Below are 25315 nucleotides of genomic sequence, written 5' to 3' on the forward strand. Positions count from 1 at the left end.
CTTTAGTGTTTGATATTTTTTTTATAAATTCACCATGTCCATTTGATGATTGATATCTGCATTTTGCATTAAAGCATTTGAGAAACAGATTTTCCCATTCTACATAGTTGACTTTAAAATGTATCCCAATACCGTTAGTTAGAACATACTCACCCCTTCTCGTCCAATGAAAAGTCAGTTTTTCCCCCTCTAATTTTTATAGTACATGGTTTTCCATGCACTATGAAATGCTATACATGAATGACTTTTCATTGTCAATTAATTATGAAAGTGAACTCTTAATAACTGCACTACCGAAGTCTGCAACCCCCTGAGGTATTTTACATGGGAAAAGAGCCTATACTGATAAATGATGAAAGAGCAAAGATTAAAACAAAACATTTTATTTTCCAAATTTTCACACATTTTCTAACGATACACACATAGTATAGAATAAACAAAAACAATTTTGGTCAGGATGTAGGTAAAAAAATACTTATTTAATTTATGTACCTGATATTTGAGGGAATTTTTTTTCTAAAGCAAAGAATTTTTTTTCGGAGAAACACTACATTTGAATTTATCAATAAAAAGTAAGCATTTTATGATCTTTTATGTTGAATGATCTGAATTTAAATATTTATACAGATAGTTTTATCATTTATAAAAAAAAATCAAATTTCAAAAAGGGGATTCATATAACATTGTTTTGCCTTTTAAAATAACAAAAATCTCAAGATATATAAGTATTAAACTTTACCTTAAGCAGAAAAAAAACAATTTATCCATTTGGTCCTCACTAACTAGATCCGAGCTTTTTCATTCCATTGAAATGATGATTACCTATGTTTTACATTTAGTTCATTATAAAAAGTGAACTCTTATTTAGGTTTGAACATTACAATGGAAAAGGATAAACTTGTAAGGTCACTCGAAAGTGTGAATATGTTCTAAAGTGGTCAGACAATACTTGGTCATGTTTTATGAAGATTTAAGCCCTCGGCTTCGCCTTGGGCTTAAATCTTCATAAAACATGACCAAGTATTGTCTAACCTATAATTAAAGTTTCAAACTTTAAAAAATTGGCAATTGTCGTTAAACCTAGCATTGACAAATTACCTGGTGATTGATTTAAAAAAAGATCAATGACTCATCTGATTGGGAGATGTGTTTATCAATCATTAAGTTAATTACACGCATGTACCACTAAAATAATGTTATTTCCATCCGTTCAAGCCTCACAATTGTGACCATTTATTAAATTGCTTTAAGGTAGTTTCCATATAATACTCGAACCTTAAAATTTCAAAGCCGAGGGTATGGTAGTGTTTGATTACATTTAAAGCTGTAAGGCCAAATGGTATGTAATAAAATTATCTAAATTACGGGAGTCAAATCAATCGACAATTCAAATTTGGAAACTTTAGTTCCATAGAATTTAAATTGCAGTTGCATCCATTCGACTCTAATGATATCCTTGCGTACCCATCCAACCCTGAAGTGATTTACAATCAAAATCCACTAGCTAAATATTGGAATTCATTTTGAATCTATATCAACTCATTACCAGAAGGAAATAATACTACACATCAACAGAGCCTAACCTGGAAACTGTCTAGAAATATATTATTTTCATAGAACTGTCAATTTTGTCTACGGCTATTAATCGGTAAAACTATGTCAATTGGTGCAAAACTAATGTGGATTCATCAAATGTTTTCATTCTTTTGAGAAAATTCTGTTTTAAACGATTGCTGTCTGTTTATCGTGCAATGGCAATTATGTTAATATTTTTTAAACGATTACAAATCAACATATATTTCTAATAGACTGGCTCTGCAGAGCTGGACAACCGCGAATAAGAGTTAACATTCGGAGTGCAAATGAACAAAAGGAATAGTAACATATGTATTTAACGTAACAAAATTCGACTTATGAACCCCTGCAATTTTGCAACGGTTCTTTTGTCGCGCAGAAAGCACGTCACACATCCTACACGAGGCATCGGATTTAACATTAAGATTCCGACCGCAAATGGCTGCGTTTTTATTCATCTAGGCAAAACGGACATTTAAGCATTGGGTTTATCGGATTGAAGAGGTCAAAGATATAATGCTTCTATGACAATGGTCAATCAGTATGAAATCTTGAGAATGTCTGACAATAAAGGATCATAAAGAAGAACATTTTCTTGTCATCATAATTTCGATAGCCAAAGGTCGCAAGTTGTTAAAAATTTAGTAAAACTGCCAAAATGCCCGAATTTAATTTGTTACAATCCTTAAAGGATAACGCAAGTATTCATCCAAAATTAACTCCTCTGAACGAGGAATATATGCTTCTCATTTCTTGTGGTCAACATCACCATTAAAACATTTAGTTAAGGTTCAAGTAACCCTGGCTTACCACGATTGATCTGAGGGGCAAATGACCCGCATTATTGCTTTGTTTCAAATAATATTTCAAGAAATTTCATCCCATCTAAACAAAATTCCCTTAGCTTGGCTGATACGTCTGCCTTGACATGCTTAACAATAAAGCAATAGTTAAAAGTTTACATATAACACCCAAGATTTTTATACTTTTTATCTACTGATGAAAGAAAATCCATAAACTATTCTTAGATGCACCAAACTTGTAAAATGTTTTCTTGTTTATAGATGTTGCCTTGGTCTTAGACTTATTAATTTAGTAAAACGTTTCAATGATTTTGATAAATGAATGTGTCTATTTACTTTGTGTTCTAAGAAATTTCAGGGAGAAGAATATAAACTCAAGAATGACAATTTATGATCCCATGGGTCCTTTATTTAGGTTAAGCGCATCTTTGGAGACATGAAATTGTTCACTATTCTTGCAAAATTTTTAGATTTGTGTTAAAGAAATATTCCGTGAGTAAAACATACCAGGTCAACTGCAGACAATATTAAGAATTATGACAATCAACACGAGTTTATTGAGAACTATTGCTCACCTCATAACTACAATATATCCTGCATATAAAATAAGCATGATGAGAGATTCGTACCACGTCACAATGCCATCTGAAACAACCTAAAATATAATTAACAAAATAAGTATAACATATTGTGTGAAATATTTTGCCGATAGCTTGTGTCATTTATATGCTCTTTGTATGTCATAGCATTGTATTTTAACATTCATGTTCCTTTGTTGTCACAGAAACTAGATAAGTCGCTTCGTAAACATTATTTCCTTACTCACTGCTCTCCGTCAACGTAACGAACATCAAAAGCCTGAAGCACATTCAAAATCAAGCACTTTTCTCTAAACAGAATTTCAAAAGCCTTGCATTAAGACTGCAAGTTGATATTTAATGACTTTACATTTAGAAGATAAAAAACAACATGTTTCTTGACAGGAGATAAAAAAAAAATGTGATCAGGTAGGCATATTTTGTACCCTTCCTACATACACGCTCTTCATTTCCGCATCGAAATATGTCAAATAATAATCTGACACTCATTATGAATATTCTCAATTTTACCAAAATTTTATTTAAAAACACAATACATTATATCTGTTCGATATAATTCATTCATCGAAAGATAATGTAAAAGTTATTTTGGTTAACCTATTGTCCATATTTGATTCTGTGTGGGATGTTTAAAACAAACCATTTAATTTTGCGTGGGATGTATGAAGCATACATTTAGATTTTGTGTGGGATGTAGCAAACTAGGCATTATTTTTACAGACTAAGAAGCCAATAAAAAACACTCGAGTCAAATTGAATTGTAATGTGACAAAGGTAGTCGTTTATACTTTCCTAGATACTTTTGGAAATTTATATAATCCTTCCTATGCATTACTTTGCTTATTTTGTACGCTGTAAGGTATCACAATAGCAATAGCTTAAATAATTTACAAAATTGCAGTTTGTATCCTTTTTCCACAAACTGATCATCTGGTTATATATTTTAACAAATTGCTTAAGTGACAGGTTGTAAGTATGAAGTGAGTGCAGAAAAATAAAAAAAAGGATTACTTACCATCCAACTTCAGTTAGATGATGTGTTTGTAAAGAAATTCAAACTCAATAATGACTTACTAGTATAGATCGCTGATTTCAAAAGGTATAAAAGAGGGTCGAAAGATACCAGAGGGACAGTCAGACTCATAGATTGAAAATAAACTTACACCGCCATTACTAAAAAAGAAAAAGATAAACAGACACATAGCTTTGACATAGAAACTTCTATGCTAATTCAATTTAAAAATCAATTAGTTCCAAAAGTTAATTTGTAAATCAATATTCTATAGCTTTGTCTTTGTGTAAATGTGCTTGAACAATGTTTTCTATTATACTTATTAAGATACTGTCATTAAAGGGAAACACATTTTATTCAGTCATTGCATATTAATAATTTACCAGTCTTATGATTTTGCCTATAACAGATTCATCAATACGAATAAAGTAAAAATTAATTGAAACGCTAAATTAGTACAGAGTTGAAAAGCATATGAAATGACAAATTAGTACAAAGTTGAAAAGCATAAAGGAAAACAAAATTCCGAAATGTTTTACCAAGTAGAGCTAATAAGTAGTCTAATCGTAGGGGAGAGACAATCATTTATATTTTTATCAATTTAAAGTTTTGCAAAACAGTTGATCCATGGCATTACCATATCAATGACAATTCATGTCAACACAGAATTGTGTCCGATAATATGTTTTAACAGGTTATTTCTCAAAACTTTAATCATCTTAAAAATAAATGAAAATAAATGTCAGTGTTCTTTTCAGAACAGATGATTATAGTTTAATAATCATGGAAATAATGTTATAACACAAATTACTTATAAAATGAAGTAATTTGATAGTTGACAGAACAATTTTTGCTGGTTCTACAGATATGTAACTAATTAAATTTTCCCTTGAACTTTAGCAGATTCGTAATTGCTTTTGAAAAAAATTACAAAATACAAATAACTTGCTGTTGGAAAACAAAGGTATAAATTATTAACCTTTTTTTTTTGCGACAGAAATGTTCATGTCAAAGTTAGACCTTTGAATTAGTGACTCATATTATAGTAATTCATCATTTTGGTTGAACGCATGACATAGACAATACCTAATGGAAGTTGGGTGGTACTAGTAAGTAATATTTTTGAGTTCTCTGCACTCATTTTTTGTTCAATCTAGCAACCTGTCAATGAAGCAAATGGTTAAAGTATTTTGCCAGTTGATCAGTTTGTAGGAGAAGAATTCAAACTGCAATTTGGTAAACTGTTTGAACAATTGCTACTGAGATAGGCCAAAGCCTTCAGGATAAGCACAGTAAAAATACGTTCCCGACTTGGTACACGAATAATGCTTAACCTCAGATACGTTAGACACAATTGTATGTTCGTCCTGTCTTCACACTGTATAATTTAAAATGTTTTAGTAGATCCATGGTTGGAGCCTGAGATGTCATTATTGTTATTTGTTTATATTTAGATTACGATAATACTTGGTTTTCAATTTGAATTGATTTACATTTTGACATTACAAGGTCTTTCAAAGCTTTCTATACGGTTTTGGTGCTATTCAAATCCATGTCCATATTTTCTTCATTAGCAATTTTACAACCTTATCTTAACATTAACCCCATTTCTAAATGTGAAAAGCCATTGTTGTGCAGTGAGATAAAAACCACAACTTTTACAGAATGCATGAATCTACAACATTTGTAATGCTTAGTAACCAAGGAAAATAAGTCAATCTATTCATCTTACTTAATATCATAAGATAAACTCATCAAACATATAAACGATAACATTTCGTGATCTGTATGACAGTAACAACATTAGGATAATTCATTTATACAGCATTAAATTAATCATAGCGGTCTATGAAGCAGCAACAGAAAGTTAAAAAAAGAAAAGAAAAAACAAACAAACAAACAAATAAAAAGGGTTTCAAAATGCCCTCAACTCTATTGCTTGTCATTTTTAATTAAGGCATATCTTTTAATGCCGTTATATGACATGTTTGAAAGTCGACCATTCATTTTCTTCCCAGTCTAGTAAAACAAATTAAGAGAAATGAAATATGATTTGTACATTGCCATACTAACCCTAAATTGACTTACCAATATAAGAACAACGACAGACAATGAATAATAGACAGAATCTCTACACATCATCCACCACGACAGAGTAACTACCTATAGCAAAATGAATAACATATATTGATAAAACATGACAGAATTTTTATTTATAGAGAAACAAATAACTTAAATTCAAACATTGTCAACAGAAGTCTACAGTAACTACAGGTTCTACGACCAGAAAATAGTCATAAAACTGTTTTAAATTTATGCTGCCTATGGTATTTTTGTTCTAACATAACTGTATATATTTACGTTTGTCTTCATAATCATAACACTTTTATACCAATTTTATGTTTTCATATGACGGAGACCATTTTATTCTAAAAAATATAAAAGAAATACACCGATTCATACTTAAATACTAATTTGTAGCGCACCGTTTTATATTCAGTGTACACAAGTTATCATCATGACAGGAAAACCTTTATTTTTGCTTCCTCTCCATTTTTACTGACTACTTCATCAACGGTATATTTGGTATGGAACACATAAAATTATCATAGATGTGTCACACTAGTTTGAGGTCGAGGTTTTATGTGAGTAATGCCTGCTTTAACATATTACTTTTAGTAAATGATCATACTGTAACAATCGGCAGTCCTTCAACTTATAAGACATTTGAGATCTTGGATTCCAATAATAATTTCCTTGATAGAGGATTGCTGCTTACAGGTTTCCAAAAAGTAAAGTAGACATACCTCCGAAAGTTTAACGGACGCCATTACGAATTGTTGGAACGTTACCGAATATCTGTATCGAATATGACCACGAATATTTCCTGGTTGTCGAAAGCACAAACCCGTCCCCTATTCTTTGTCAGTTATCTCCGACATGTGGGTTTTGAATTTCCCCAGCGTTACTCCCGACTCTATTTATAATCCATGAACAGTCAAGTCTGTTCTTAGAGTTATCAGCATCAGTTACCAGTTATAAACAAACATGAATTCTCCTGAGATATTTATATCTAATTCCTCATATTACAGGCAAGAATTTTGTAGAATCTGTTACACCTTCACTGGTTCCATTCAAGTGGGATAACAGGTGTTTGTTTTCTTCGGCATATCTTTTTATTATTTTTCAAAACCATCAATTCATTTCTAGAGAACATACTTGTATAAATGTTTAGAAATAAAATCATATAATATACGTCTGACTTGTGTTAACATTGGTATGATTCAAATGCTTAGAGTTGTCTTGAAAGTCGGGGATGCAAACAACATTTACCACTGTCTAATTGATTACTCCACGTCAATATATATCAAGAAGGACTTATTTGTTGTTAAGGTAGTTTGAAGCTATGTGTTTTATCCAGTTCAAAGTGAAGTGAAATCAATAATCCTTGAATTATTAAAAATATATATATATATATATCTACGCAAACTTGATTACGCAACACCTAGGGTCATATCCATTTCATATATATCTTTTTTATATTATCGCAAAATAAGGTCAATTGTCTTTATTTAAAAACCAGTCTCAAATCAAGACTTTTGTACTACATTTTTCTTGATAGCTAATACAAACTCGGTTTACTATTGCAAGGGGCATTGGATGTATTTGATATATATTATACTAGTAGACTTGTTTACATTAACATGTTCGTTGCTTAACATTAGCTTCCTAAATTCGTGACGACTATTCTCGGGAGTTAAGGTTGACATTTTAAGATAAATTTTGTCTATAGTTTGGAACGACACACGCGCGTTTAATATACACCAGACTCGACTTATCAGTGACGCTCTAATCAAACCATTTGGATATTTAATCAAAAGTGGACAAGTTAAATAACATTGAAAATTGACACAATTGTGCGCAACACTTAAATTAAGAGTCGATTCAGAACTAAATCTATAGTATTTCAAGGATGTTTTTCAAATCTTTATTTTTTGCATCTGAGATCTTTAACAACAAAATGTTTACAAAACTTGACTCTGCAGGAAATTGAAGCAAAATTGCATAAATGCTATAGTTCAACCATCCCATCATTATATAGGTCTGTCAGATATTGTCTCACTGGAAACTTTCCTTAAGATCAATGATAAAGTTTCTAAGTCAAATATCGGTAATACTAGAGAATCAATATCGAAAATAACTTTATGTTATCAATGCGTATATTCCCTTATATAGGCGATGCGGAAGCGTTTCAAAGGAATTATGGTAGTCCATTAATGAAAAACCTACCACATATTCAAAAAATGCTGATGAGTTCAATTGCTACAAATATTTTAAATGATTTTGCGTTTATTGATGCTTTTAGTACAAGACAGAATGAGCAACGCAAACACCATCAAACCTTGTGTCATCTCATGTGCTCTATAATGGTTAGTTCATTTTTCATAATATGTGACACCGTTAAAACCTGGTAATAATTTGTATTCGGTAATGTTACAAATCGAAAATTGTCCTTGCCTTATGTGCCATAAGGCATAGCAAGGACTAAGTAAGTAAGTACAATCAATTGGAAGAAAACGGATATGTGGTTATGGAAAATTGAAATATATCGTCTGCGACCCAATTATTATACAATGGTCAACCAAATCATGATTGCATCCATAAAAACTTTCTTAGGATTTACTTCAAATTTGTCACGTGAAACCCTTGTTGCAATAGTTTTTTTTCATAGAAATCATGATAGGAAATGTAACTCTGGAATATCGCATCAACCTGGAGATATATAGCCTATATACAGACCTGCTGGGTGTGAAAAAGGGGGAACAAATGTACTCATATGAATATTCAAAAAGGGGAGGTCCATAAAACTAACAAAATCTAACGTTATCGGTCAATAATGTTCACAATGGGGAAATTGAAATCATAATTAGAAACCTAGCATTTACCAAAGTTCTTCGCATTTTATTTGAAACGCTATGCCAGAGTAATTACAGATTTGACGTTTATCCTTTTAAACAAAGAATAAAATAGTTACATTTATTATTGCATAGTGTTTTAGAAACGATTTTGTGTCATGCTATTTTGCAATTCATGGTGTATGGAATTAGAAACACTAGCTGTTTACTAATATAAGTGCCGTACAAAATGCTATTCAAACGATTGCAACCGTACGAACAAAGTAAAAACGGCGTAAAACCACGTACTTTGACCTAAAAAGTATCCATTGCTATGCATGCATCAACCACTACATCATTCCAATGTCACATCTAGTAATGAGTGTAAACAAAAAGCAACTTGACAAAATGGTTAACGTCTAGATTGACATTATGTGAGATCTATGATATAGAGTTAAGTCACTGGTAATGAGAAACATTTCACCTGACTTGAGTTGTAATTGAAAAGGGAATTTACAGGTTAGCAAAATGTCATAATGAGAACAAGTTCTAGGTTGTCATAACGATTAAAAATAGCTGTGGGTGGGTATGTTACATAAATAACTTCTAAACAATTGACAATAGGGTATTTGATATTACCGAGCCAATAACACTTAACGAATGTCAATAAAAAATCTATTTCAAAAGTTTATATATTAGGCGTTTACATAATTTTGATATAGAAACTTAAATAAGTTGATATATTATTTTACTGCCCATTTTTCTATAAATATTTTCGTTACCGTAATTATAAAAATAAACCATATTTTTTAAATGATAGTTTATGATAGTAAGAAATGTAATATTTATATGTGAGAAGAGTTAAGCAGCGTATGAAAGTAGATTTCAATATTTGATTTAAACAGTATCGAGAGAAACTCCGATGATTCCTTCAGAAAGATTTACAAATCTCTGAATAAAATCAGATATATGATAAATGCCAATAATGCATTGACGAACTTCTTACAAGTTTCCGTAATAATTTATACTAATATTATTGGTATCCTTCTTACACTGGAGATTTCCTATTTACAGTGACAGTGACAACTAAGTGCTACTTCATCTATGTCATTAAGGAAAATATTACCTTGTTGTTATGACCATTTATTAAGAAGATTAGAGGAAATGGAATGTGATCGAAGTTGACGGATGAACGATGGAATAGAACATAGCCACTTTCCAATGAGATATATTTGTAAAGGAGCCGTCAATGCAACAGCAACCCAGCAAAACATATAAACACAAGAGGAGAATAGAAGTCAAATTACGGCATTAAACAATTGAGAACCGTCCATATTGTTTGTCAAACGCTTGAGTAATTATGAATAGATTAAGACAGAACTAAATATTTGACACTCGTGTTTCTGTACAAGCAACAAATTAATAAACATTTGGCCAGGTTAACATTTGTGTGTGCTTAACTTTCTAATTTCAGGTAATCAGTTGACTTACAATGAAACTCAAACAAAACAGCAACCCATTGTGCTATTATATTCGTATAACGGAAGACACATTTCACAACTAAATTAAACACAAATACCTTATCTCAAACAATGCTTTTAGTTATTGAAAACAAACTTGATTATGAAAATAAAAGTAATCTGGTTTTTAGGTCAGTTTGTACGTTCTGTATTTTTGACTGTTTTATAGCGAGACAAAATCTAAGCCCATTGTTTACGATTTCTAACACTTTCTGAAATCATGCCTAAACAGCTAAATAGTCTTCATTGTAATGTAAATTAGCTAAAAAGTCTCCTTTGCATTATATCTGCACTCAACACTTTCAATCTTATTCTGTAATTGTTTTGTCATTTGTTATAGATAGATATAGGAAGATGTGGTATGAGTGCCAATGACACAACTTTCTAGCCAAGTAACAATTTATAAAAGTAAACTATTATAGGCCAAAGTACGGCCTTCAACACGGGGCCTTGGGTCACACCGAACAACAAACTATAAAGGGTTCCTAAAATTACTGTGTAAAACCATTTAAATGGAAAAATCAACAGTCTAATCTATATAAAAACGAGAAACGAGAAACACTTATGAACCACATAAACACACGACAACTACTGAACATCAGATTACTGCTTAGCATGTGTTGATCAACAACCGTTCCATATTGATAAAAGAAAGGAAAAAGATAATGGGGTAAACAATCGAATACTTCAGGCAAAAAAAGAAATTCAACCCGTGTTTCATAATAACCAGACAAATGCATATCATCATACCAAATCAAAATTATGGAATGAGAAGCGAGAACCCAAAAAATCCAAATTAACGCCGGTGCTTCGGAAAAATTATCTTTTTTTGGGTTCAAGAAGTGACATTTTTGTATTAATCCTGTTCAAATCCATTGTTTGATCATAATAGGGACTAAGTAAACTATGTAGGATTTAATGATAAAATTGTTGTAAAGGAAACTAATGTGCGATGTACTTTTTGACAGAAATTACTCTCTGGTTAATGAGTTTTATTTGATTCATGAGAACTGTCAGAATGTAATACGATTTTCTTCTTAACCATTAGCCATATATTGTTTTAAACAAGACGTCGATTTGTAATTAGCAAATAAATAGAAAGGTTGCAATATTGCAGGATTGATTATATAACGATATCAGCTTTGGTTATTTGGCACAAAAACAGTCACGTGCGATTTCAATATGGTATCCCCTAATGACATATACTAGAATTGTATTACACTTTTCATTAATATTTTTACTCTTACTCTCTAATACTCGTCAGAGTGGTCGTTTACACTTAGACAATGGAATTCTAAACAGGGTTTTGACATAAACTCAGCAGACTGTTTATGATGAGAATCTCCGTCTTCGTTATATAACATCTATTTGATTTGACCTTGTTGTTTCGCATCACGGGGAGAAGCAATCATCTTCATACGATCTTGAAATGATTACGTTACAAATATAATTTATCATTGGTTGCCTTATGATGTGGGAACGATTCTATTGGATAGAATGAGATTTGGAATTATGAACATGTCTCAGACAGTAGAAAAGAGAGGCAAAAGATACCAAAGGAACATTCAAATACATAAGTCACAACATCTAAAATAAACTGAAAACGTCATGTCAAAAATAGAGAAAAATACCAAAAGACAAGCAGTTCCCAAAACTTTCCATAACAAACTATAGAGTGAGCAACTCCATCAAAAACCGAGGGTGATCATAGGTGTTTCAAAAGGGAAAGCAGATACTGTATGTTTATCATGTAAGTAAAAACCAGGTGATCAGTTTAATTCGATAGCTACATTCGTGGACAAGAGAACGGGATTATAGTTACGATAATTGAAACATATCCGTCAATATCTGTGAAACAGATATTCCATAACGATCAACTTATGGGGTTTGTTAATAACAAAGGGATCTTTTCTACTTAACCACTTCGAACTTTTGGTCTAATAGCTTCCTTCTGAGCAGCAATCCTCTATCAAGGAAATCATGATTGGAATTATAAGCCCTGCCATTTCGTATCAACTTGGAGATAAATACTCCGTAAGCAAGCGCTGATGGAATGTTGCAAAATAAAAATTGAAGGTTCACAATTTGGGAGCTGAATCATCTCTTTTGTCGTGAAGTTTTGTTTTGATTTGACCGACTTTCACCAGTCTTGGATTTTTTAGTGAGAGAACATCATCTATATAGCAAAAAGTAAATTGAAAGATACTGCTAACTACTTTTCTTTCTTCCTAGGAAGTTTCTGTATGGAGTCAGCCTGATAGGAATAAGGGAACAAGCCGGCAAAAGGAGGGAGAAATCAAGCATCTTGATAATGCGAGTTTCAGACAATGTTTTGTTTGATTAAGAGATCTTTTTGCAAAAGAAGATTTGTCCCTCCCTAAGACCAGATACTTTTTTATAACGATGGTAATTCTTTTTCTATGAAAGTTCCTTTGGGACATTCAAGTTAACAAAACATAGATAAACTGGCTACAAAAGTGTGTTTTTACAGTATTTGGTACAACTTTCAGGAACGATTTTTGTTAATTCTCTTTTACATCGTATTTGATTTGACCTGAAAACTATTTTGGATTGGAATGCCACTGAGCATCCCGCAGACACGCGTCTGAAGTTTCAAATTATAACCCTGGTATCTTTGGTACTTTATACTGATCGAAATTTTCTGACGTTCTTTTGTGCTTTTTTGTTTATTATTACGTAACTGAAAAGCGATCATGTCTGCTGTTGTTAAAAAAGTTTTTTTATCATTTAGAATTAACAATAAAGTATGTTTAATTTACCGTCTCAATAAACTTGAGCAACTTTCAATATACCATCGCTATAGCTATATTTACCTGTCCAGCAAGTATTCCGCAAATTCCAATGACAAATAAAATATTGAACACGGCTGATCCTACAATGGTCCCTACGCCTACATCCCCTTTAGTTATAAAAACACCTGTAAAAAATAAACAATCAGCTTAAAACTTTCTCTTTTATCAATCTCTTTTAATTGAATATATTTTCATAACATATTGTTCAAAATAAGACAGTACATAGTGTTCAAAATAAGACAGCTCGGACTGAAAGATTGGATAACAAAGTTAGTATGTTCGGTTGAATACTGAATTGATGAATAATTCTTGTAAACATTATTAAATTGTCTCTTTCTCATATATATTTTGACTTTGAAAATGATTAGAAAATCAATTTTCATATTATTCAAAGATATAGCTATATGATTTTTTCAACATACAAGCCTTTATGAAAGGAAAAGAAGCAACAGTGGTGTCTTTTTTTCAACGTCACTACAAACAAAACGTGCGAACACCTAGCATCTATGGTTTTTGAAACTATCAGGGAATGTGTGTATAATTTTTATCTAGAATGAATAAGTTTTCACTGATTCAAAAGCTAGTTTTCAATAATGTTTGTAGTTTTAAACAATTTGTCGTTAAATTATAATTAAAAAAAATAAAACTTCACATTGGTATTTAAAGTATATATTATCAATATGTATTAGACTGTATCCGTCAAATGTTGACTCAAATATAATCGACAGATTGTACGATGCGATAAATAAATGAGTTGAAGTTAATTGCAATATTAATATAATTGAATTGAGTAAGTGTGGGCTTCTCATTTAACTTTTATGGTAATATTTTGGGTGAATTGATCTGTTACAGTCTTTAAACCTAGATGTCCACTTGCACAATTCATTTTCGGCCACGTACATAAATATCCAGTATATCTAATTATCTAACACCATCATTTTCGTTTAGTAAGATAATAAGATATTTAGAAATGTTTGCTGTTTGAAATAACAACTCAATTTACCGACTACCCATAAGACAAAACTGTTACTAGTACCAAATTATATGAACGAAACTGTACAAAAAATTTTGTGAAATTACTTACCTATAATAGCGGTAAATAGTTCTGGTGCTGAACTACCAGCAGCCATAAAAGTTGCCCCAGCGACATCTTCACTAAAGCCAAGTTTCTACAACGATATATAGGATCATTTCAAGTTAATGTGATAAAACAAGTGCTACGGGATTCACGCCTGTAGACATCAGCCCAACAACACAACAAATACAAAACACGTCACTTGCTATTATAGAAAAGTATTGAGTCTAAATAGTCTTAAGTTTAAAACAATTATCACGAGATCTACCATCTACACCCTATTCGACGAGGACTAAAAACTAATATCTATCTGGATACAACCACTGAAAAGGACTTAACACTATGCCTATAAACACATGTCTGTGTTAAATTTTGTTTTAATACTAAATCTTCCCCATTTTAATCTCTATCAATGGAACAACAAAATATACATAGAAAAACGTACAACATCAATCATATCTTTAAGTTTTCAAAAACAATTCTATATCTCCTTCTTTTTTCTACATTTTTGGGCTTAACTAACAGACTGCTATTTTGTTGCATGAATTAAATGCCAATCGTATTAACAATTTCCTATAAATTGTAAATAAGTATAACATAACTTTTATTATACCGATTTGGTATTCTATAGACCATATGACATTAATTGATTTTGCTATTCCTTTTATGTCTCTTTCGATCATATAGCTCATCTGGTTTGCAAGTTGTTCTGAAAACGGCAGCAAAATATCCGCTCGAAAGAACCATTGCTAGGGAGAATATACCTTCTAGCAATAAAAAGCATATGTTGAAGTAATAATAACGACGCCATGTACAAATGAAATAGATGATCCTATTAACAACAGTCTATATACAAAACATAGAAAAGTAGGAAGGAGCAAAACTAACCACACTAAATACTGGAGACAAACTCAGGAGCTCCAGAAGAATCAATAGTTTATTTAATATAATCACACTTTCGAGCAGATTTCTCGGGATGATACTGGTGTGATTTTTAAAAGACATAGAACCTACACGATTTATTTTTTTATGTGCAATATTTCAAGTATAAATAGGAATAAATGTATAGATGAATTTCTAAAACGCGTCATTGATAGTTTATAATGATGTTGCCACAGTAAAAAGTAATTATTTATACTTAACGTGTCATTTAATTCCTATAGGTCTAGACTGTTTATTTAGAACTATAAAATAGTCTATAGCTAGCAATAAAGATCTATTTTCTGTTAAAAGAAAGGATTACATAAAATTCAAAAGGGTTGATAAAATTCACGTCTTACATTTCTAATGAAAGGAAATCGTTAAATGGCTAAATCAAGATAAAATATAAAATATTCATCTTAATAGCGGCTAGGAAAAGAAAGATTGGAACAGTAACTTTACTGATTAAAATTATCAAACATGTCGAAGACTAAAACATAATTATAGAAGTGGAGTTTGATTTATTCAACCTGTGGAATCGTCTGTATTATATACTGAGCCAAAACAGTTTAGCAACAGTTTTGTTTTTAAATTTTTTTTGTTCTTTCAGGGAAAAAAATATTTTAACATCATTGATATAATCCTTAGTTTTACCTGTAATTTAAAACAGTCGTACTTCTTTCCTGGTGATTGATTTCGCGCCATTTCAGCTTTGCACGTGTAATTGATGTTTTACATTCTGTACCTGTACTTTTAAAACAAAATTGAAAATTTCTTTTTCACTAACGTTCAGAAACACCCCATTGGTAAGAAAAACACATACACCTTTGAAAAAATTGCATGGGGTGTCAACCAGGCCTCCCCGAAAATGACCGTCAGAAAGCTCTTGGAATGGTTGATGCCGGAATGAGTGTTGCTGACATCGTGGCTCGATTTAATTTGCATAAGGCAACAGTTTAGAGACTAACAAACAGATATCGACAAATTGCAACTGCACAGGATAGGTCGGTATCTCGCAAACCAAAAAAAAATATTGTCAAGGGAGGAACGCTACCTTCGCTTTACGTCAACACGTGACAAGTTTTTTTTATGGCCACAAAAGTATTGCATTGACTAAGGATAGCTGCTGGTGTGCCTTCGAATCCTTCATTGGTACACTTAGGGTATGGCTGAGAAATTGATTTTGAACACTATACTCATTTCCGCATTTTGACCCTCCCGCGCTACATACCAAGAAAAATCCTCATGGATGTGAGTGATAAACATTCATATTGCTTCTAGCATGTCATAATTTCACTTTGTTATTCTTAAAATTATATGTTGTTATGATTTTGTTATAAAATAAAATTTCACATTTTTGTTGCTAAACTTTTTTGGCTCAGTATATTCTAAGTCCTTTGTTTCATCTTTCTGTCATTTCGGGGTCATTGTAATTTTTTTCACAGTGTTTGATTCGCCTACAACATGTCTGTTTTTGTCGTACTTTCGATTTATGTCTTTTGAGCACCAGTATACCACTGTTGCCTTGATTGTTTTTTTGTTCTTTATAAATATCATGTCACTGATTAATTCAATGGTGTATCTGTCACTTATATATGTCAAATGAGTATTTCATATTATGTATTATTTTTATTCTGGGTCCTTTGAATAAATGAAAATTTTGCATGGATATTTGTGAGTGCCAGGCTGACTGACAACTGACAATTTTGTGATCTAAAACACTAAAAAAATACAAATTCATAGATTTTGAAACTTCATTACTTCATCGCCATTATGTTTTCACGTTAACATAACATCATCTTGAACAGCGTGTACAATCAACAGAATATGAACTGAAATAATATGTTTATATTCACTTAATAGTTTTCGTAATAAAGTAATTTGAATTTTAGCACGATAAAAATTGCGTGCAACACATTTACATGACAATCATTGTAATGAACAGTGTGCGTTTGAGATATCTTTATAAGACAACTTAAATGGACTTATAGATTAATGCAATGAATGTATTTTGAAGTATCAAAGTAACATGCTATAAGCTTGCTCAACTGTAAATATACAGATATATTGAAATATAAAGTCAATCCAATGACAAGATGATAACACAAAAAATGCACGTTTTTCTTCGAGATATCATTTCAGAATTAAGACCAGAATAGGTTGAAACTTGTATCTCGGGCACAGACAGTTTTTGGGGATATCATACAATTTACAAAAATGCAGATGACCATTTATGATTGAAACAATGTGTGGTCCTGGTATTTCAAAACATTTAATTGGCCCTTAACAGATCCTTGTAATTTTCTAGATTAGAGTTATTCATGGTTAGGTTGTGGTTTCATCCAGGCAAGGGTTAAGTTTTAGGCTTAATGTTATTGTACAGGTTGATTTTGGGTTTGATTCCCAAAGATATTTAAGATGCAAAGTTTTCATTAAATGGTTGTCATGTAAATGTGTTGCTCACAATTCAAAGTCTAAACGTTTTTGTAGTTTTGAAGTAATTGTAGTCATACTGCTGCAGAAACAAGTCACACAAAGGTTTATTGATATACAGTTATTTTTTTCACAATTTTTTGTTTAGGCTTATTTCTTATTCTGATTTTTTTTTAATATATTGGTTATCGAACATTCAGATAAAAAAAGCATCTGTTCTAAATTAATAACAGAGGAAGGTTTAGTCCTGGATTCCACTAACTGAGTTTTAAAAATATGATAAATGAATAGAATTGCTTTACAAGCATTACTCCAAGAATTGTCATACCTAAATATGGAATATAGGTATAGGAATATGTGGCATTAGTGCCAATGAGACAACCCTCCATCAAAATAACAATTTATAAAAGTAAACCGTTATAGGTCAAGGTACAACCTTCAACATGAAGTCTTGGCTCAGACCGAACAACAAGCTATAAAGGGCCCCAAAATTACAAGTGTAAAACCATCCAAACGGGAAAACCAACGGTATAATCTATATAAAAAACGAGAAACGAGAAACATGTATAAACTATATAAAAAACAACAACTACTGTACATCAGATTCCTGACTTAGGACAGGTGCAAACATTTGCAGCGGGATTAAACTTTTTTATGGTACCAAACCTTCTCCCTTTTACTGAGACAATAGTATAACATATGTTCTTATTCTACAGGACAATTCTCGTTTGTAAGATCTGTGTTAATTCTTGAAAAAAAAATAAAGACACTTACTTGACAAATCTTGTCCAATGAAGTTACAAAATAGTCATCGCAGACGACAGCTAAGGCAGCGAACATATAGATTACAACCATCACATGTACAATTAAGGCGCCATGTTCTCTCTGTGTGTTGGTAAAGGCATCTGGTGGAAACTCATGAAATGCTGTAAAGAAGTTTCCACAATATATTGTTCAGTTACTTAGTATAAAATTTATACAGTAGACGATAAATGAACGGCAGACCTATGGTTATTTTATGTTACAATATCTGTTCCGAGTGCATCAGTAAAGGTATTCTGTTGGATTTGTTTTTTTCCATTGATTTCAGTTGTTTTAATTGGAGATGATTTTAATTTTAGAAACAGGGATAATATACTTTTGATTTACAAACATTTGGTCGAACAGCAAATTGCTTCTCTCTCTCTCAAAAGCGTTTATTCACTATTAAATATACAAAATATAAAAACATATAATGCCATATTAATGACAATACTATAAGGTTGTAACTGTTATCCGATTTTTACATCACATGTCCCGTTTTAGCTTAAATAAAGCCATGTTGTGCACGAGATGATTTGTATTATTACAGCATCAGCTGAATCAGCCGTTATGAATAAGCCATTTACAAATTAACTCTAGAGAAGGCAGCATTAATGCGATAGGATTCAAAGCTAATCTACTTACAGTTCATGGAAGCATCAACTTAGATTAATAGTCATTGCTATAAACTGACACATTTATCAATGCGATATTATTTTTATTTTAATATTTTGCATCCAAACAATAAAGGTAGAACATTAAGACCATTTTAGGTCAACAACATTTTAATCGGTTTTAAAACATTGAATTCAGACAACATACCAGTAATTTTCTTGTTCTATTTTTAGTTCTTTACAATGTGTACTTTGTGAGCTTACATGTGCTCCGATGGAATGGTTGATATTTTTTTCTAGCTATTAGACATGGGTACGATAATAAACTATTAGAAACAATATTACTCTTACAATAAATGACTGGTTGTTTGAAATAATTACACAAATTTCCAGGGGAAGAGTTCAACAAAACCGACAGAAAAAATTATCCAAGGGAACATTTAAGCCACCTCTTTCGTTGAAGTATTTGATTTGAATTTAGAGCAACCTTCATTGTTGATATCAACGTGTTAGTCAAAATGATTGTCTTGTCAAACCTGTTGATTTTTCAAAAACTTTCTACTATATCGAACTTGATTTTCTTTCATTTAAGTGTTCGATAATTTACCTGTACAGTTTATGAATTCGGACATTTCTGTGGGTTATACGATGTACATCTAACTGTCTGCTATGATATTAAACCGTATCTTTTATTTATCGAATTTTCATATGAGCAACGAATGTAAATAGTGTAGAAGGATTGGTTAACCTTGATGGAGCACAACAGTTCGTCACGGTTTTTGATGACGTTTGTACTTCTCTGTGTAGTGATATGTTGAAAAATGTTTATGTTTCGTTCTCTTATTTTTCTCTTATTGTCATGGCGTTCTTATTTTATTGTGAAATTTAGGTTTTCTCTTGAAATCTTCTTACTTTTTCCATCGAATGTGGAAGGATAAAATATGTTAAGCGGGACATGACTCTAAAGAGTAAATAGTTATCAAAGGTACCAGGATTATAATTAAGTACGCTAGACGCGCGTTTCGTCTACATAAGACTCACCAGTGACGCTGATATCATAATATTTATAAAGCCAAAGAAGTACAAAGTTGAAAAGCATTTAGGATTCAAAATTCCAAAAAGTTGTGCCAAATACGTAAACTATTTTAAAAACTCATGTATAAGGTATAAAACGAATTGAAGAACATGTCGGCTAGATGAGTATTAAAGTCGATTCGAAATGAATGCTGCATTAATATTCATAGAGCTGTCTTTTTTTAAATTATTCTTCACACGATCTAAATTATGATTTAAAAGTTATGTTTTCAGTTAATGAATTAACTTTCAATAAATTACATGATCCAATAACTTAACGATTTTGAAGAGAGGTGAATGGAGAAAGTTTTCTTATCTCTGTAGTCAACAGCATGATAATATATATGAATGGAAAATTTACAAGGGTGTATTCAGGAAGTCAAGACATTGAAATGATGAGACTCGCAGCGGAATTGATTGGGACAGAATGGGATGAGTTAAGGTTTTGTTCTGATTATCGTTTTACAAATCATCATGGGGAATCGTCACTAGGTGTGCAACGGGAAAGTGACAATCCCCCTTACTTCACTTTAGCACTTGCTGATTTAAATGATTTCTTTATCGGGATTAGAACTTCAGATGATGCCAAACAGTCAATAATCAGTACACACATTTTATAGAAATGCGTAGAATCAATGGAAAAGCAAATGAATTTTCGTAATAAGTACACAATATTTTTAACTTACAAAATATACAGCATGTCTTTTGTGATCAACCTTCATAAGAAAGCTCCCTTTACAAGATTTAACATTCAGTGTTTGATCCTTCTGAGATTTTTCGGGAATGTTTTTTACTATTTGGTCGGTTGCATAAACATTCATTTAACGAGAGAACTGAATAATACTTTAAGCGTTTGTATTCTAAACTCATACAACGCATTATAATTTACATAACACTTTATATTTACAAATAAAAAGAAAATGTTCTTACCTGGCTCCGTACATATTGGTGTTGACTCTAGAATAGTTATATTAGGCATTGTACTGTCGTTTGTAATATTGTTTAATACATAAATTATAGTACTTTCCAGTGGTCTAATTGTTGTTTCCATGGACATTATAGTAGATGTTCTAATGTGTTCCGAAAATTTCGTTTGATAGCTGTCTACAGTTGAATTTTCCATGGTTGCTAAACTGAAAAACAACATGAAATAATCTACAGTCAATAACAAATATCTGCTACATGTGTCAAGAATGATAGAGATGTGTATCCATTGATGAGGATTACGTTTGCTCAAAAATAAATTTAATCCTTCTGATGTCAAGTTAATGCTTATTTTTCACGCACTATAAAACTATTTCGAAACAAAGCCTACGCTTTGTTAAGTCAATTGTATAAAACATTTCCCTTGAAAAAGATATGGCTCTTCTGTTTTCATCAAGGTTCATACTAATTATGGTTTTAGAGAAAAGTAGCAAAAATCAATACTGGAAAAATTAACAGAATTATTCTCACTTGAGAGGCTTGTCCGGTTGAGGATAATTTATATATTATTCCAGCTCAGATGTGTCTGGGAAAAAAGCCGATCATGCGTAACGAACAGCATATAATTTTCGTCAAGCTTTAAAGGATGAAACTAAAAAGAGAACGTAAAACAAACTGCTGTTCTCTGTTTGACAAACATATGAAAATAGAATCCATCTAAAGGAACTAATATTATTAAATAAAATGAAATACTTGTTTTAAATCTTTATTTACTTAACCAAATTTTAAAATCCGTCCAATTACTGGGGGACATCAAAGTGATACTTGCGTCCTCAAATTCAATACAATACAATACAAGTTTGTTTATTTTAGTGACATTGCGTATAATAAAATATGTACAATATTGAAATATTTCAATTAAATTACACCCAGCCCAATGGACATATAAGTCACTTGAAATATATACTATAGTATTGTTTCAGATTGACATCAAGAATAGTATATCAATTTCTAATATTATGGATGAAAACAATCAATACGCATTCTTCTTCTTCTTGTTTCAAAAACAATTATTAAAAATAATGGAAGTGATTGCCCTAAAGAAAAAAGGAAAGAATCAAAGTAACAGAGCGAAAGAAGAAATATCAGACATTTTATTCATCTTTGTCAATATAATGTAATTTGATGCGCTGTCGTGCAAGTGAGAGGTTTAGCGCTATGAAACCAGGTTCAATCCACCATTTTCTACATTTGAAAATGCATGTACCAAGCCGACATTTATTGCCCATTCGTTTAATGTATTTTATCATTCGATATTGCCATTTGATTAGGGACTTTCCGTTTTAACATTTCCTTGGAGTTCAGTACTTTTGGGATTTTTTTTTTAAACTAATTAAACTAGTTGTACAACATGTTCTTCAAATGAGTACTTCTTACATATTTTTATTCTGGTATATCAATAAAAGACATGTTTGGTTAAATGGAACATTTCTAATATTTTTATTGAACACTCCATACTGCAACAAGTTTTTATGCACATTGCATTTCCAAAACGGAAATATTTATTAATATTTTCAGGCTTTTGAACAGAATGAATGTGTTTTCATGAAACCATCAACAAAAAACTTCTCTTATGTGTTTCAAATACAATTGGCTAAAAGTGATTATTAAAACCTGTTTGTTCTCATTTACCATTAAATCTAATTACTTCCAATTCACCGAGGACCATATTTTAATTTGTTTTGCTTTAAAATTAGCAACAATCTTGATTTGCCTGTTACCAGTTAATTTTACAGAATAATTACGTTTCAAATGTATAAAGTTGTGACAAGCCCTTGCGTGTTTACAAGATTTTGTTTCCCGAAGACATAATAGAATTCAAATTTCTGACTGATTTAACCATCTTTTTTCTTGTGAATCTGTATTCATGCATGATTAAGCCGCAGTTGTTCAATAACTGAATACCAAACTGTAAATGTTTCACTTTATCACGTTTTAGTATGTATTCAAAACACTTTTGAATAGTGTCCCAAAATAAAGCCACTGTATGATTTTATGTTTCGATACAGGATTAGAAATCACTTGTTAAAGACATTAATGCCATATTTTCTATTTTTAATATACATTTACAATTTCTGTATCAAACAAGGGTGCATAACAATGTTTTTAAGAAGACTTAATGATAAGGTGCAATACCACCAAATCATGGTATGTCACATCCGGTTGTATACGAAAATAGGTAGAAAAAAATATTCCCTTGAATTTGACAGTCGTAGGCAATTAATCCTACATTTTATTGCAGTAAAGCATTTCTGTGTCATAAACATATGTGTTGGGTATTTTAAAGCACCATTATTTTTCATTTGGTGTTGCTATAGAATATTGTGTAAACTTGAGGTTACATGGTCACTATAACTTGTACACAGATTAAATAAGTGGAGTAATTTTATTGGTTAATTTCCAGTGATGGTTATCTTCTTATATGCAATGAAACGTAATGTGAAATTTTTGCTATAGTACTTGACAGGATAAAACTTTACTCTTGTTAAATATTTCTTTATTTGAAACAAAGATTTATTTTGCACATTTTTTTGAAAAGTGCAATTTTAATAAAGACTAATAGGGGAAAATCAATTGTGGTATTATACCATAACGCAATATGAAATATACCGACACAAATCGTATTACTCTTTTCGTACATTTTCATTTTACTATCTACTACATACAGATGTTTTTGAAAAGTTCAAAGACAGACCTTATTAGACATTACAATTAATTGTGAATTATGATAGAAATTATTTGAAAATCCGATAAAATTTAACTAGAAATAGATTGGTTAAACATTTCTTCGACAGTGTATCACGTAATTGCACCAATTAAAACACACACTGACATTGGGCAATACGGTATGTGTCCCAAGCAGCGCAGTATGTAGCTTTCGATATAACTTTGGGTTAAAGGGGATTTGTATTGACGAAACCGAGTGTTTCAAGTGTCGCTGTACGTATATAAGTGTTCTCGGTATTCTGTTTTTTTTTTTATATGTTTTGTTTATGTTTTGGTTGATTCCGCATATAACATAGTTAGATGTGTATCTTTATGAGCTTTTTCTAAATAAAATTGGGCCTAGATAAAGCTTGACGAGCCAATTAATGAAATAGTATTTCTTTTCTATAGCGTTACTGACAAGTCCTTTATAGACGAAAACTGCGTCTGCTGTACAAGCCAGGTATCTTTTTAAAGAGTTTCTTTTAATGAAAGTTATCTGTCTAATTAGATATACTAAATATAGAAGGCATGCATAGGTGAAAAAGATAAAATATGAAGAACATGGCTCGGATGCCTAGTTTCATTTCCTAAAATTTCAAAAATAAAGAAGATCAAACCCATATTTTATTAAATTGCAAGAAAACACTATCGTAAAGTCTTTCTTGCAGAACATAGACAAAAAACTTATTTTTTTAATATTTTCGTAAATTATTGCTTGTTAACTTTAGTAAACATTGCATCCTATTTTCTAAAACAAAATTCAGTCATAACTGTTTCTCTCTGGAAACGAACAAATAATAAAATCGATTAAATAAACTTTGTCATTTGGAAAAATTTACTCTGTTGTCAGATGAGCTAATCTAAATAAGGTTATCCAATCGACATATAAAAATCCCGTCAACTAAGTATTTGTGTAAATCAAATTGTCCGTTAGACTGTCAAATTTCGCTTTCAATTGTTTACTTTTTCTTCCAGATGATTATTAGTAAGTTCAACAAAGGGAAGATAATGTGCAGTCCATGTTTACTATTCTCCTTTATTACATAATCAAAGTGATGGTCAATTTGTTTACTGATTTTGACATTTATGAAAATGCTGCCCCTCAAATTCCTAATCGTCATAAAACAAATACATATTATGATACCTCAGTTTTACTTGAATTATTTATTCAAAATTTTCAATATTTGAAGTAAACAGTGAAACATAAATCGAAATTATTTCGTTTCGAATGAGACCCTATAAACCATATTGTTTGGCAATCAAGCGTTGATTTGATATACTTAATAAATCTCTTTTACCAATGGCCATCCGAAACTATTTCTAAAAAACTACAAAATACATCCTATCTTACCCTTGATAACCACATTTTGATATTAATTCTTAAAATCAGCATTTTTCTACTTCAGCTAATTGGTTTGTTGGTGCTTCTTATTTTGTCTTGCATAATAATATTTTATTTGAAATAGCACCACCACAGAGTCTTGGTC

General features: G+C 31.2%; 1 protein-coding gene across 3 annotated transcripts in view; it reads right to left on the minus strand.

Annotated features, from left to right (window-relative positions):
• LOC143067874 (sodium/potassium/calcium exchanger 4-like) overlaps positions 1-25315 on the minus strand; it is a 73528-nt gene that overhangs the window by 17368 nt on the left and 30845 nt on the right. The window contains exons 1-7 of one of the 3 annotated variants that reach the window (XM_076241472.1): positions 21591-21760; positions 21066-21268; positions 18421-18572; positions 14302-14386; positions 13239-13342; positions 6078-6152; positions 2954-3033 (exon numbers count right to left, since the gene is read on the minus strand). In XM_076241472.1, coding sequence (XP_076097587.1) covers positions 2954-3033; positions 6078-6152; positions 13239-13342; positions 14302-14386; positions 18421-18572; positions 21066-21258 — 689 coding nt within the window. In that variant the 5' untranslated portion in view covers positions 21259-21268; positions 21591-21760. Of the gene's footprint in view, positions 1-2953; positions 3034-6077; positions 6153-13238; positions 13343-14301; positions 14387-18420; positions 18573-21065; positions 21554-21590; positions 21761-25315 lie in introns of those variants that run through there. The other 2 variants (XM_076241473.1, XM_076241471.1) reach the window with 2 other exon arrangements.

This window comes from Mytilus galloprovincialis, chromosome 3 (genome assembly GCF_965363235.1).
Source record: "Mytilus galloprovincialis chromosome 3, xbMytGall1.hap1.1, whole genome shotgun sequence".
Lineage (NCBI taxonomy): Eukaryota > Metazoa > Mollusca > Bivalvia > Mytilida > Mytilidae > Mytilus > Mytilus galloprovincialis.